This window comes from Trichechus manatus, unplaced genomic scaffold (genome assembly GCF_000243295.1).
Source record: "Trichechus manatus latirostris isolate Lorelei unplaced genomic scaffold, TriManLat1.0 scaffold00016, whole genome shotgun sequence".
In the NCBI taxonomy this organism is placed as follows: domain Eukaryota; kingdom Metazoa; phylum Chordata; class Mammalia; order Sirenia; family Trichechidae; genus Trichechus; species Trichechus manatus.
This window is the reverse complement of record NW_004443952.1, coordinates 15,992,764-16,008,022: the sequence shown is the minus strand read 5'-3', so window position 1 is coordinate 16,008,022 and position 15,259 is coordinate 15,992,764. Positions and strand designations below refer to the sequence as shown.

The window sequence follows — 15,259 nt, the reverse complement described above, 5'->3', positions numbered from 1 at the left end:
GAGGGGCTCCGGGGCGTAGCTGCGCGCCCGGCGCCGCCTCCGGGCTCCTTCGGCCCCGCCATGGGCTGCTGCAGCTCCGCCTCCGCCGCGCAGGTGAGGGGCCCCCACCTCCCGGCCGCCCTCCTGGATGCCTACCCAGCTTCGCGCCGCGGGCGCCCACCGCCCCAAGCCCCTTTCTGTCCCTGATCCTCCCTTCTGCCCACAGTGCGCTCCAAAGACTGCTACATTCCCACCCCCGCCTCCTCCCCTGCGTCCGACAGATACCCCTGCGCTCGTTCCCTCGGCGGCCGACTTGCAGGCGCCTCTGTTTGGCCCCCTGTGCACCCTCGGCTCTCCCCGCGCCCCTTCTCGACTTGGTCGCCTGTACACCCTCGGCTCTCCCCGCGCCCCTTCTCGACTTGGCCCCCTCCTTCCAGTCACACCTGAGCGGCCCGTCCCGCCCTCCCGCAGGTAGAGGCAACACTGGCGCCTCCTCTCAGCCCCAGGTGGCACCTCCTACCCTCGTCTTCCGGGCCTTGCTCCTCTCTTCCCACCTCCGTGGGGTCTCCCGCAGACTATTTTCTATGCTCCTAGGAGGTATACCCTCAGCATGGGTTCTTCACCTTCCTCCCACCTTATTCCAGTTTCCCCTCCATTAGATATTCTATTGCCCACCTCCCCAGTCCTGGTTCAAATGTTTAAGCGGTCCTGGAGCCCTTCTACAGCCCTCTACCCAGATCCCACCCACTGGCCTCTCACCCCCATCCCCCCTTTGTGCCTCAACCCTAGGCACCGCGGCCTCATTACACCCGGAGGCCCCTGCGGGAGCGCCGGGACTGGGCTGGGAAGGAGATTGGGCACCTGGTGGGTGACGGGAGCGTTACGGAAACTCCCTCTTTGTTGCCAGTGTAACAGGAGGAAGAGGTGCCGAATTTAGTTTTTCTGTGGGCCCTGGCTGAATGTTGTCGCTGAGGGCTGAGATGCAGAGATTTCTCCCAGCTTCTACCCTGCCCCCATCCAAATTTCTCTAACCTCCCTCTCTTTCCGATCTGAGCCCTTAACCTGTATGGAAATGTTTAGACAACTGTATATGGATCAAATGTAATAGAACTTGACTGCTGGCCACTAATAACTGACAGGACCTGTTTGTAAATTACCTAATTTAGTGGATTAGTAAGTGTATTTACAAATACGATAAAAAACAATCAGGAATACTGCATCAAACTGTCTGGTGGTGGTGTATGAAAAATAGGCTCTGACAACGCCTGGGATGTAATCTCATCCTCTCCTTAGTGGAGAATTTAACTGTAGTCTGATTTGTTTGCTTTGGTGGGTGGGAGGGTGGAGAAAAAAGCGTTCTTGTTTTTAGAAATGCTCGTTGGGTCTTGGTGAAGAAAAATGCTAGTTTGGAAAAAAAAAATTCCTCCAGAGATCTAGCGTCTGTGATAATGCCAGACGTGTTTTGCTGCTGCTAAATGACTATATTTAACTCAATTTTAAATAACCTGCATGCTTGTTCTGAAAACCTGAGATCTGTTAGGGAGAAAATGACTTCAACTGCAGACGAATGGAGGACGTTTATGTTTCATTAAGTAACCATCCTATTTGTCCAGTTCTTTTTTTTTGTGTGTTTGCTCACCAGTGTGCATTTTTTCCTTCTAGGATTATAGTAGGCTGATGGATTTAGTCAGTTAAACCTTCCTATTCAGCTATTCAGTTAGAATAGGAAAGGGAAAACTATACGTGGTGGTGTTCTGAAGAAGACTCAATTACCAGGGATTTCATGTTAACATGTAAAGGTTTAAAAGTACACAATACCTTTCAACTGGTTGGAAGTGTTTTTTGGGAAGGAAGGAGATCTAGTTGGGTACAGTCATCTAATATTTAGTTAAATATAATCTTCACCAAAATGGTGCTTTTAACATATTGCCTTTCTTTTAAGAATTCGGTTACTTTACATTCTTTTTTGGGGATAAAATGCCTTTTAGACAGCAAAATATTGATAGTTTATGGATGGCTTGTTCAGTGCATGAACAATTAAATTCAGGAGGGATGGATGCTGCACCAAAACTCCTCTAATAGCATGTAGTGGATCTTGCATTTGCTTAACTCCATATCACACTTTTCAGAATGCTGTCACATGTATTTTCTTTGGTTTTTTCCTCCTCTCTCAGCCACTGTTACCTTCGTGCCATGTTCTACAGACAAGATGCATGTCATGCCCCTCAAGGGGTGCATTTTTTTCTGTGGATTTCTATAACCAATCAGCAGCTGTCTCATGCCTTTAAGTTTTGTTGTAGGGACTTGTAGTGTTCAGTGGAGCACTAAGGAGCAGGTTTTGTGTCAAAGAGCTGGTCATTTTTTTCTTTTCTTTTTTGAAAATTTGGCATCATTCTTTATTTATGAGATGTTACCAATCTGCTGGCGTTTTAAAGCTCCTGTTAGGAGCATCACCAGTTTTAAAATAACATTGTATCTCTATGTGTTGTATTGCAACATAATAGGGATGCAAATCCAAACCTTTCCAGACCTGAACCTCCACATCACTTCACCTTCTCTTAGAGGCCTTGCTTGTATTTTCAGGCAGAATACATTTGTTTCATCTCTACTACTGGATTGTAAGCTTTTCATAGGAACTACTTTTGTTTTCCTCATCTTTGTATCCACTGCAGTGCCTCACTGTATCTTGTACATAATAGTTCCTCAGCAGTCTTCACTGAATGGAAAGTATACACACAAATTTGAACATCCGTTAGCAAGAGACATTGAATATGAATTCAGCCCTGATCCATGTACTACTGTGTCACTTCCACTCGCTGGTGGGCTGATTTCACCAAGCTGTCCTCTTCTAAGAGCCCTGGTGGTGCAGTGGTTAAGAGCTTCGCTGCTAAGGTCGACAGTTCAAATGCACCAGCCGCTCTTTGGAAACCCCATGGAGCAGTTCGACACTGTCCTATAGGGTCTCTATGAGTCAGAATTGACTTGACAGCAATGGGTATCCTTTTCTAACCTCAAACTTGAACTGTTTAACTTAAAATTTGCCTGCCTTTCCCACATAGCTTCCTATCCTGTCAGTGATGCTACCAGTTTAGAAAATTGAATAGGTTATTCCTTTTCTCCTGATGTCCTGCTCTCAATGCTTATATTTTAGTTGGAACAGTGGCTATAACAACTTAAAAGAGCTTGTCTTGAAACTAACGATAACCTACACAGCACATCAAAACAACGTCCTTTGAGTAATCTGCAGTTCAGCTTAGTTTTTCTCTGCGGAACCATCAGCAACTTTAAAGCACTGGCAGGTTTTATCAATGTAAATGTAGTACGCTTCCTCTTTGTAGTAGGGATTCACTTTTGAAATATAATTTATTTTTCCCTGTAGTGTCTTGCTATGTTGTAGACTCTCATAAAAGAGTTTTTGGTTTTCCAAATGATTTCATCTGTTGTAATCTTTTTCTTAGCAGTGTCTGGGTGTCATAATTTACCATTAAAATAATTATCCTGTTTCAGGATTTAGATCAAAGAAAAGTATCACAATGTATCCTAACTTGTATTTCAAGGGGTAATTATTGGCAAAATAATTTGTGCTGTGTCAGGTATGTATAGCATCTACAGAATTTTAGGGTGTCTAGTGAGTCAGGGTTCTTAAACTTTTAATTATGTTTATTTTTTTTAATTAGTGACCACTACAAGTAGTTTACTGATATTAACAATTGCTCAAAAGAAGCCAGCAAATGATAACCTTTACCAATAAATCATTTTTAATAATTTATTTTTGTTGTTGAGATATGCACAGCAGAACATACACCAATTCAACAATTTCTACATGTACAATTCAGTGGCATTTGATTACATTCTTTGAGTTGTGGAACCATTCTCACCCTTAAAAATCTTTTTGAAGGGAATATAAAAGTGAGATGGTCTTAGATTTCTTTTTACAATAGTGATCCTTCCTACGATTCTTAAAATTTATTCTCTTCTCTCTATAATGTTTGTTCTGTTATAACCTGACATAATTTCTATTCTTGTAATGTTAAACTTCAAAGTTCACTTGTAAGTCTTCAGACTTATTAAATGTTCTTTCCTATTGACAGGCCAGTTTGAATGAAGGAGGCTTTTGAAAGATTACTTAGCAAATTGCCGTAAGTCTTTGTCCTTAATGGCTAGATCATTATTTCTCACAGCAGTGCTCTAGAGGCCAGGAGATTTTGTGAGTGCTCTGAAATTCTGTGTCCTTCAGTTCTAACCTTAGAAATTGTGAGAGGGGTGGAGGAGAATATTTCTGGCTGAACAAAATGCCCCTTGTCTGCCTGACTTTAGGAGAAATGTACTTGTCTATTGACTTGTCCCATGGTCTTCAATTTGAGAGCTATATATTTCACTGTCTTTTCTAACTCTCATATCTTGTCTTGGGAGTGAAGAAGAAAAAATCTAGTTAACATTTGAGTATGTTAATTGTGCCTTAACAGAATTTTAGTAATACTGTAGTCTACATCTGCTTTGTGGAATTTAAATTCAGATGGTAGAAATGAAATTTGGAGAGTGTAGTGGAAGCTGTCAATGGAGACTAAGTTGTTCCATTAAAATATGACCTGCAAAGTAGACTTACTTTAAATGGAACAAAAAAGTCATGGCGTGAAGACAGTGATTTTTTTTTCTTCCCTTCTGTATACTGTGCTGTTGCATAGAAGATCCACTTCTCAAAGTATGTAAATCAAAAGTTAATGTTAACATTGGCCAGAAAATAATGTAGAAATGGTAATAGTTTTTCTATAGCTATTTTTTTTACAGCCATTTTCATCTCTATAATAACTCTGAAACTGCTAGGGCAGTTGATTTTAATTCTGTTTTACAGTTGAGGAAATTGAGACTTGGAGGTTAGGAAACTTGACTGAAGTCACAGAGCTACGAAGTGATAGACCCAAACTTGAGCCCCAGCCAGGTCTTCTGAGTCCGAGTCCTGTGCTTCTCTTTCTATGTCCACACCCATGCTTCCCAAATCTTAAATTGCAGCTCTCTTTTTATCTCTAGGAAAGATTCACTCAATCGATTTTAAATTAAAGAATTTCCAAGTTAAATTTATGCTACCATGTTGAATTTCCTGCAGTTACCAACTGGGGAACAATATAGTATAATATTACAAAACTAGCCCAAATCTGTTCCCAGGCTTAACAGGTACTATTTTATTTTTTGTTGTTGTTGAGAATATACACAGCAGAACATACACCAATACATCAGTTTCTACATGTAGAATTCAGTGACACTGAGTACATTCTTTGAGTAGTGCAACCATTGTCACCCTCCTTTTCAGAATTGCTCCTCCCCATTAATATAATCTCACTTAACATATACTATTTGATATGTTAGCAACTGTATCATTTAAAAATGTTGACCTGGGAAGATAATTATTTATAAAAATATGTTCTAGTGCTGATAATTGGTTAATAGCATTTTTTCTACCTGCCAACTACCCCAGCTACCAAAGAGTTATTGAACATTTCAGTTTGTGACTTTGACTCAGGTTTTTTGGACTCTAGGGAATATTAAAGATAAACTAGTTACTTTTCTGCTGAGCAAAGTAGAATGTAGAGATATGAAATGGTCTGAGGTCAGAGAGATACATTATGAGGTAGCTAGGACTAGAAACCTAGTATCTTAATCTCTTGTTTTTTTCTATAATACTGCTAATTCTTAATGTCTTAGTTATCTAGTGCTGCTGTAACAGAAATACCACAAGTGGATGGCTTTAACAAAGAAAAGTTTATTCTCTCACAGTCTAGGAGTCTAGAAGTCCGAATTCAGGGTGCCAGCTCCAGGGGAAGGCTTTCTGTCTCTGCGTGCTCTGGGGGAAGGTCCTTGTCATCAATCTTCCCTGGTTGAGAAGCTTCTCAGCACAGGGACCCTGGGTCCAAAGGACGTGCTATTCTCCTGGCACTGCTTTCTTGGTGGTATGAGGTCCCCCTGCCTCTCTGCTCCCTTCTCTCTTTTATATCTCAAAAGAGATTGACTCAAGACATGACCTAATCTTGCAGATTGTGTCTTGCCTTATGAACATAACTGCTTCTAATCCTGCCTGATTAACATCACAGGGGTAGGATCTACAACACATAGGAAAATCACATCAGATCACAAAATGGTGGACAGTCACACAATACTGGGAATCATAGCTTAGCCAAATTATATACATTTTTGGGGGACAGTTCTATTCATGACAATGTCTTAGGTCTTTTTATCTTCCCAACATTGGTTGCATATTGAAATCACATGGATAACTTTAAAAAATACTGATGTCTGGGTCCCATTCCCAGAATTTCTGATTTAATTGATCCAGGGGTACAGCCTGGGCACAGGAATTATTAAAAGTTACCCCTAGTGATTCTTATGTGCTGCCAAGGTTAAGAACTACAGCACTGGAACCCTTTTCCTAGGTAATTTCATCTCCTCCTGTGGTTTCAGTTACAGTCTGACAATTCCCAAACTGAATTACTGAATTGAAACAAACCCTGTCATGGCCTCTGATCCTTACATCTAGCTGATTACTTAGCACCTCCACTAGAATATCTTATAGGCAACTCAATACAAAAGTTTGAAACATGCAACTCAGACTTAGCATATTTAAAATTGAACTCAAAATTTTTACACATAGACATCTTTTTCAGTGTGTTCTGGTTTACTAAATGATACCAATATCCTTCTGGTTGTGGAAGCTGGAAGCCTGAGTCATGTAGGGAACGTGCCTTTCACTCTTCTCATATCCTCTTCTCATATCCAGTCACCACATTTTGCCTCCTTTACACCCTAAACTGTCCACTGCTAGCACCTTACTAGTCCAAGCGTCTGCCATCTCTGGCCAGAACCCTTGGATACAGATCTCCCTGTATTCACTTATGCTCCCTTCTGATCTTGCTGCATACTGCAGTCTTAGTGATCTTTGAGAAAGCCGAACCTGATTGTGCCCTTCTCCTACTTAAAACCCTGTAATAGACAAAGACCAAAATCCCTGACCTTGGCCTAAAGACCCTTGGTGGGATGATCCCTGTCTCTCTAGCCTCATCTCAAACCGTGCTTCTTGTTACTCTTTCTGCTCCAGCCTCACTGGTCTTTCAGATTCTTCAGCTGGTCGTACTTCTTCTTTTAGGGCTTTTGCACATGCTGTTTGCTTGTCTGGAAGGCTCTGTTCAGATTCTCCCTGGCCTTTGGCTGGCTACTACTCATACCTTAAGTTTCAGTCTGAAAGTCACTTTCTTGAACAAGGCTTCCCTGACTCTTCAGACCAGGCCACATCTTCTCCTTAAACTTTCATTGCCTTCTGTGTTTTCCCTTTGAGCACTTAAAGCAATAACCAAATAATTATACAGATAATATTAATGTCTAGACTGGGAGTTGGCAAACTACGACCCATGGATCAGTTCTGGCCCACTGTCTGTTTTCGTATGACCTGCAAGATAAGAATGCTTTTTATATTTTTAAAAGGTTGAAAAAATAAAAAGTATTATTTCATGAGACATGAAAATTATGTGAAATTCGAATTTCAATGTCCATGCATAAAATTTTACTGGAACACAGCCATGCTCATTTGTTTACATATTGTCTATAGCTGCTTTGGTGCTATAGTGGCAGAGTTGAGTAGTTGTGACAGAGACCTTATGGCTTGCAAACATAAATATTTACTATGGTCTTTTACAAGAATCATCTACCAACCCCATGTCTGATTTGTTCATGGCAGTTATTCTCTGTGCTTAGCTGGTACCTGGTACGTGGTAGGTGCCCATGAAATATATGAATGCATTAACAAATGTTCTCTTTCCTTCTGTGGATGGATGCTACTTTAGCAACTCTGATGTTTTAAAATTCAATACAAAAATGTTTTTAAAAGGACAAATATTTTAGAAGAAGATTCTCAACAGAATTTTCAGCAGCACTCTTAAGTAGCTTGTCTATTTCAGGTATACACCTCATGTGTTCAGGGAGTGTTCTGATAGAGGTGGAAGTTACTGGGTCGAGGTGGATGTGAAGAGACTAGTCCCTTTCAATAATGGCCCAGTTTGGATTTATAGAGCTGATGTTTTTAGAGCAGGCACAAATGGATGGGATTTTATGTGTAGAGTTTTAAATAAAAAGTGTTTGAGCTGGTGAAAAACTTCAGTCATTAAAGAGTTAGGCATTATCTCTACTGTGGGAATTTTCTCTGTGAAGATGGTTGAAGTTTTGGGCACAGTAATATTTCTTCCCTTTTAGTACAACTGTTTTCTCATATATTTGTAGTATAGTATAACATAATGTTCTAGTTTTGAGTTTATGCATTACATCAAATTCAATAGTTTTTTTTAAAAGATTTGCGTTTTCAGTATGTTTTAATATACTCAAGAGAAGGTATCAGTCTCTCACCTCCTTGGTGAATGCCTCTCTAATTTTGTGTCAGTTGTATAAGTTTTACTTAACAGACGTTTCTTGAATAACTGCTGGAATTTGTGTGTGTGTGTGAAAGTAATATTAATTATTTACTCTTTTTAGCTGTTTTCTACATCCTACAAGTACATATTTAGATATCCATTTAATAAGGAAATTATTAGAAGCTGTTTTTATTTTCATTTTTCAGTTGTCAGATATGCTGAAAATTGTTAAACAGAAGGGTTTAGTGTCGATATATTTGTGTAATATCAAAGAAAACAGTAAGAAGGTGGGAAAAAATGAAAATAAATGATTACTTCAAGATGCTTAAATAGTGAAAGTATTAAGAGATTACTTTTGTAGCATTGTGATAATATGATAATCTTGTAAAATTTTTCATTATGAATCATTTAGAATGTTTCAGCTATAAGAAATAAAATCTTTAAATCTAAATATCTAAAACATTGAGGAAAAGTTATTATCTCATGTAAGTTGAGAGGTGGGGTGGCTTTTGGGTTGGTTAGTTCAGTGGCTTGAGGGTATCAACAAGGACTTAAGTTCTTTCTGTTTCTTTTTCGTCATTTTTAAGGAAGGAAGCTTTTCCTCATTTACTCCCCTCATGATCCCAAGATCATGAAACCCTGGTGGCGTAGTGGTTAAGAACTATGTCTCCTAACCAAAAGATCAGCAGTTTGAATCCACCAGGCGCCTTGGAAACCCTATGTGGCAGCTCTACTATAGGGTTGCTGTGAGTCGGAATCGACTTGATGGCAATGATTTTTTTTTTTTTTAAATGATCCCAAGATGGTTGTGACTCTTCTGACCATCGTACTGACAATCTGCAGTAGTTTCCCTTTAATAGAAATTAGGATGGGCTGCATACTCTTCTAAACTGTCTTCTAGCAAGGTGAAGGAAAGAACCCAGTAATTGGCTTAGACTAACCAGAATTTCCCTGAGTCAAGTTGGGGTAGGTTGGGTTGACATCGGAACAAAATCTGGACTGCCAGCAAGACAGAAGGTGGGCAATGATGACTGCATAGGCAGCCAATAGTGTCAGCTACGTAATTTGATCATTTTCTTCTGCCTGTAAAAATCACACTTCTATGTTGTTTCCCGAACATTTTGCTTACGTTGTTGTGAGATACTGTCGAGTTGATTGCAACTCAGAGGAACCCTGTGTACAACGGAGTAAAACACTACCCAGTCCTGCACCATCCTCACAATCTTTGCTATGTTTGAGCCCATTGTTGAAGCCACTGTGTCAATCTTATCTTGTTGCGGGTCTTCGTAGTTTTCACTGACCCTCTGCTTTACCAAGCATGATGTCCTGCTCCAGGGACTGGTCCCTCCTGATAACGTGTCCAAAGTATGTAAGAGGAAGTCTCACCGTCCTTGCTTCTAAAGAGCATTCTGGCTGTACTTCTTCCAAGACAGATTTGTTTGTTCTTTTGGCAGTCCATGGTATGTTCAGTATTCTTCAACAACACCATAATTCAAAGGAGTCAATTTTTCTTTGGTCTTCCTTATTCTTTGTCCAACTTTCACATGCATATGAGGTGACTGAAAATATCATGGCTTGGGTTAGGTGCACCTTAGTCCTGAAAGTGACATCTTTGCTTTTACTTATACCTTTACATTTTGCTTATACCTTCATTATAAAACCTTTCATCATTCGTAGTTGGTAGTCATTCAGTTATCTTGCTGTTATCCTAGTGATACTGCTCTGACTACTGCTAAGGCCCATTTTTCTCTTTTACCCACTCCCACTGCCTGTTTTTTTTTTTTTTTGAGTCAAGGATAGCTTCAGAAAAAAGAAGAGCATTTGAGGTTCAAATGAATAATGGTTAAGTAACTAGTATTCCCACCAGCAGTGGTCCCCAAGAGAATGTTGGAGGTTGGTATAATCTCTCCTCTCTTTAGCTCTCAATTTCCTTTTCTGCCTCTTTTCACTTCTGATTTCTCTATTTTTGTTTATCTCTCTTTGTCTAACAGGTACTCATTTTTTCTTTTTTCATTCTTTTTTCTAGAATTTTCTTTTTGCCTCCTTTCCTTCCCACCCCCACCTGATGCATTTAAGGGGCAATATATTGATGAATATACCAGAATAGAGAGAAAAAAGAGAGTGCTTCCCTTTTCTTCTTTCCCTGTTCAATTTTAGTGGTTTTTTAAAAAAAAATAATAAAACTGAAGATTCACATCATTATTTACAGTATCTCTATGATATAAAGAGCTCTCACAATATAAAAAATGCATCTCTGCAGTAAATAGCTAATTTACAGAAAGGGAAATAATAGTAAACTAATGTATAAATATTTTCAATCTCATTGGTAATCAAATTAACTCAAATTAAAGCACAGAGATACCCCTTTATACCTGTAATTTTGGTAAAAGTTGGTATTGTTCCTGTGGTGTGAAACTAGTATACTTTATTGATTTTCTGAATAAATTAGAATGATCTGCTTGGGACATTGTTTGACAACATACATTGAAAGCTATTAAAAACAAAAAAAATTGACATCCTTTATGTAGTAATCCAGAAGTAGAATAGGGCTTTATGCAAGAATCTTTCCATTGCAGCATTATTTATATTAGCAAAAGCATTTAATTTTAAACATAATATTTTTGATGTAAAACTATTTTCCTTAATATAAAATTTAATTGAATTTAGTCTATTACATGTGTCTCACTTCCCCACCCCAAGTAAGTGATCCTCCATTAATTGGTGAGTGGCCTTCTGCCTTCCTTATAAGAAATCTTTTCTCTGTTGCAGCTCTAAAGGGCTATTAGGGTACTGGAGTACTGAACACCATTATGTAGCAGTAGAAATGTGGGCTCTGTAGTCATGCTGTCTGGGATTGAATCTCAGCTCTGACATGAGCTGGACTATTTGGAGCAAATTCTTTAACCTTTGGTGCCCTAGTTTCCCAGCTTTTAATGGGAACAATAATAAAACCTACTTCACAGGTTTTAGCAAACCCTGCACAACCCATGAAAGTATCTCAGAAATAACGATGTTAGTGTAAAATAAATGTTCCAGATGTTTTCCTATCCATTAATCCCTTCCCCCACCTCCCACCCCCACCTAACCGCCTTAAAAAAATTCTGTATCAGAGGATATATCTTGAATTTCGGTTTGGGAAAAGGGACCCTGACTTCCAAAAATTTAAAATTGGGTCAGGAAGATGAGTGCTAAATGTGCAATAAACAGCAATAATAAGAAGAGGCTAAATTTCATGGTGAGGAGTTCAGAGAAGGGGAAACCCAGGAGGGATGGAATAGTTGGAGATTAGGTTTCCTGAAAATGACCCTTGATCCAGCCTTGGAGGAAGGAATAGAAAGAGCAGGAGGATAGACAGATTTTAGTAGAAAGCAGGGAGAAGAGAGGGCATTCCAGGAGAAAGGAGCAAAGGCAAGGAAGTAGACAAGAACTTGCTGCACGTAAGTGTTGAAAGGAGACCTGACCAGAGTAGAGAGAAGAAATGTTACGGGTAGGGAAGACATTAATATGGGAAGGAAATGGACAGCCATGGAGGGTTTTTCAGAGTGGTTTAAGGAGGATTAATCTGACAGTGTGCCTTAAATGTGAGAAATGGATGGCAGAGAGGCCACCCAGGAAGTTCAAACTAAACAGTGTAATTGGGAAACAGAAGAGACATTATGGAGTTGAAATAGGACAGACTTTCCTGACTTAATCTGGATATGGAGATGAAGGGCAGGATAAAACAGAAGTTTTGACTGCCATATAATGGGGAGACGTGTATTGTAATTGATAGACATGGGAGTTGAGAATGGGGCTACTGTGTGGGGAGAAGAAGATGAATTAAATTTTGTACTGGCTAAGTTTGAGATGATACCAATATTCGTACATCCATGAAGCAATTTCCCATAGGCAGCTGGAGACCCAGAACTGGATTTTAGGAAATGGTTTAAGTTATGAGCATAGTAGAGATGCTACAATACTGGGTGGTCTCTGAGGGGAAGACGAACACAAGAATATGAGAGCAGACAACTAGAGAATGAGTACAGGGAAGAGTGTTATGCACTGTTTACTGGGGGTTTACTATGTGGTGGGTTCTGGGCTAAATGCTTTACATGCATTCCTCATCTTTTTCTTACAGTTCTGAGGTGGGTACCAGTGTTAGCCCCATTTTACAGGTTAGGAAACTGAGGCTCAAAAAGGTTACCCACCGTGACCCAAGTAGTTTAAAACTGGGAGTTGAAAGCAGGCCTAGTTCTAAGTGTGTGTGGGAGGATTGGTTTTAAATCACCACACCTCAAACTAGAGGTCAGAGTGGAATATTAGGAGGGGAATCTGTGGAAGTTGTGGCTCTAAACCTCAGGCTTTAGGGGCCTGTGACTGTGTGTATTTCTTCCTGGGCCCTCCTACATTTTCTTGTAAAAACTTAAGTCTGGACACATCTTTCATGGCAGTATGTTTAATAAATGTGACCACAATTGTGTCTTTTCCCCATAGCTCTCAGATGTTTGAGATTTTTTTTATTTTTGTGCTTTAAGTGAAAGTGTACAGTTCAGGTTAGTCTCTCATACAAAAATTTATACTCGCGTTGTTATGTGACCCTAGTTGCTCTCCCTATGACGTATGTGACAGCATGCTCCTCCTTTCCACCCTGGATTTCCTGTGTCCATTCAACCAGCTGATGTTTGAGTTTTAAGTAAGGAATATTTACTTATATGCTTAGTCAGTCTCTGGAAACCCATGGCCTCTGAAAGGGTTAATGTAAGTGATGCTAACGTTATTTAATAGTGAGTACCAGCAAGGCTCTGGAGAGCAATAAAGGAAAGGGTAAAGAAAATGGCCACAATGGAGTTGACTTCGCAGCACAAATGATTAGCATGCACATTATGATCAAATTACGAAGGCAGAAGTTTTCACCACCAGGGCAAGAGCAGGAGTGTCTTACTAAACTACACTTTAAAAATTCATCATATTTAAGAGACTTTTATCCCTTGCTTGCTAGGCCCTGATGTTTTTTCAAATCTATTTTGCATGTGACTTTGTGTTTTCATGACAATTCTAGAAATATCAACTGGAAGACAATTCTAAAGACATCAAGTTTTAAAACAAAGTCTGGCATATTAAATATATTTTGAAACTAGCCATACGCTTCTCTTAGGAAAAACATTTGGAATATGCACTGGTAGTTGAGGCAGATTTCAGTTAGGAAGATTTAGGAAATAATACTTTAATGAGACACTTCATTTTAAAATTGAAAGCAATTGTAGTTTTGTCAAAAATTTTAAAAAGCTTATATAATATGAGGCACTGAGCCAAGATCGACTGGGAAACACATGGTTCTCCTGAGGTGAACAGTAACTAGTTAGAACTGGTTAGAACTGTGCTCCATAGGGTTTTCACTGACTGATTTTTTTCAGAAGTAGATCACCAGGTTTTTCTTCTGAGGTGCCTCTCGGTGGACTTGAACCTCTGACTGTTCCATTAGCAGCTGAGTGTGGTTTGTGTTACTCAGGACTACTCTCTTGAGGTAGTGACAAGCAAATGGAGCAGGGGGCCTCCTGGATGGGAAAGGAACAATTACCAGTGATCTGCTACTTAGCAGGCTCTGTGCTCTGCTAAGTGCTCCATATGCCATCCACTGAAGACATATTGGTCCATAAAACCTTTTTTTGTTTGTTTGTTTTTAATTATATCTTGAGGAACTACTCTCCTGCAGAACACAGTTTAAGCAACAGTGCTTGAAATACTCTTTTTCAATTCCATTCTTCCCAGTGACAGCAAAAGTGAATTTGGTGAAACAAGAAGCAACAAGAAGCTTGTTGGATCAGCAGGTCTGAAAGTGACTTTGAGTACATCATAAACTTCAACATATTCTTCTTTAAAATATTGACAAAATAATGTAAACAAATTTCAAGCAACTCAAGTATGTTAACTAAAAAAAATCTTTAAGGTTAATCATTGTCAGATTAGTAGTTTTGAGATCTCTAAGAAGTTAGGGAAAGGTATATGGTTTACAGAAGGATCATTCAAGTCTGAAACATCAGAATCTGAACTGCGGTGAAGCCAGCTGTACCAATAGCAAGAGGGGGAACCAGCCATTTGTAGTTGGGAGTTTTCTTTGCCTCTCTTCTGGGTCTGCCATAGTGATGCTAGGGGCAGTTATAGTTATTGCTTAACACTCCAGATGGCTATCCAGAGGTGGGGCCTGCTAGGTCAAATGGCGACTGTCTTTTGTTGGAGAAAGAATTGAGGACAAGAATGATATTTTATGGGTTAAGCAAATAATGTTGCTGCTGTTGGCGGCCGTCAAGTTGGCCCCGATTCAGGATGACCACATGCAAAACGAGGTGAAATGCTGCATGGTCCTGCGCCATCCCCATGGTTGGCTATGGATTCGACAAGTGTGATTCATAGGGCTTTTACTGGCTGATTTTTGGAAGTAGATGGCCAGGTTTTCCTAGGCTGGGTTCTCTAGAGAAGCAAAACCAGTAAAGCGTATAAAAATATATATAGAGAGAGATTTATATCAAGGAAACAGCTCACACAATTGTAGAGGCTAGAATATCCCAAGTCCATGTATCAGGGTAGAGGCCTCTCCCAATTCATGCAGTCACAGAAGCTGGTGAGCCCAAGATCGGCAGGTTGGAGAGCAGGGCTTCCGCTCACAGGCTGTGAAGGTTGACAAATTCCAAAATCGGCAGGCAAGACTGCAGGGTTTCTCCTGATTCACGTAGCTGCAGGGGCTGGCGAACCCAAGATCCGTTGGTCAGAGAGCAGGGCTCTGCTCACAGGCTCTGAAGATAGACGAATCCCAAGTTTGGCAGATAAGTTGACAGCTCGAGTCCCAAGAACTGGAGGTGAGACCAGCAGGAAGCAGCTGCAGGATCCAGAACGACCAAAAAGCCAGAACATCT

At 40.1% G+C, this 15,259-nt stretch overlaps 1 protein-coding gene across 2 annotated transcripts in view; it reads left to right on the top strand.

Annotated features, from left to right (window-relative positions):
* Window positions 1-6: 6 nt before the first annotated feature.
* Window positions 7-15,259, top strand: part of SLC44A1 (solute carrier family 44 member 1) — a 147,417-nt gene continuing 132,164 nt past the window's right edge. For both annotated transcript variants that reach the window (XM_012554372.2, XM_023727431.1), the window contains exon 1: window positions 7-93. In XM_012554372.2, the coding sequence (XP_012409826.2) occupies window positions 61-93 (33 nt within the window). In that variant the 5' untranslated portion in view covers window positions 7-60. The remainder of the gene's footprint in view (window positions 94-15,259) is intronic.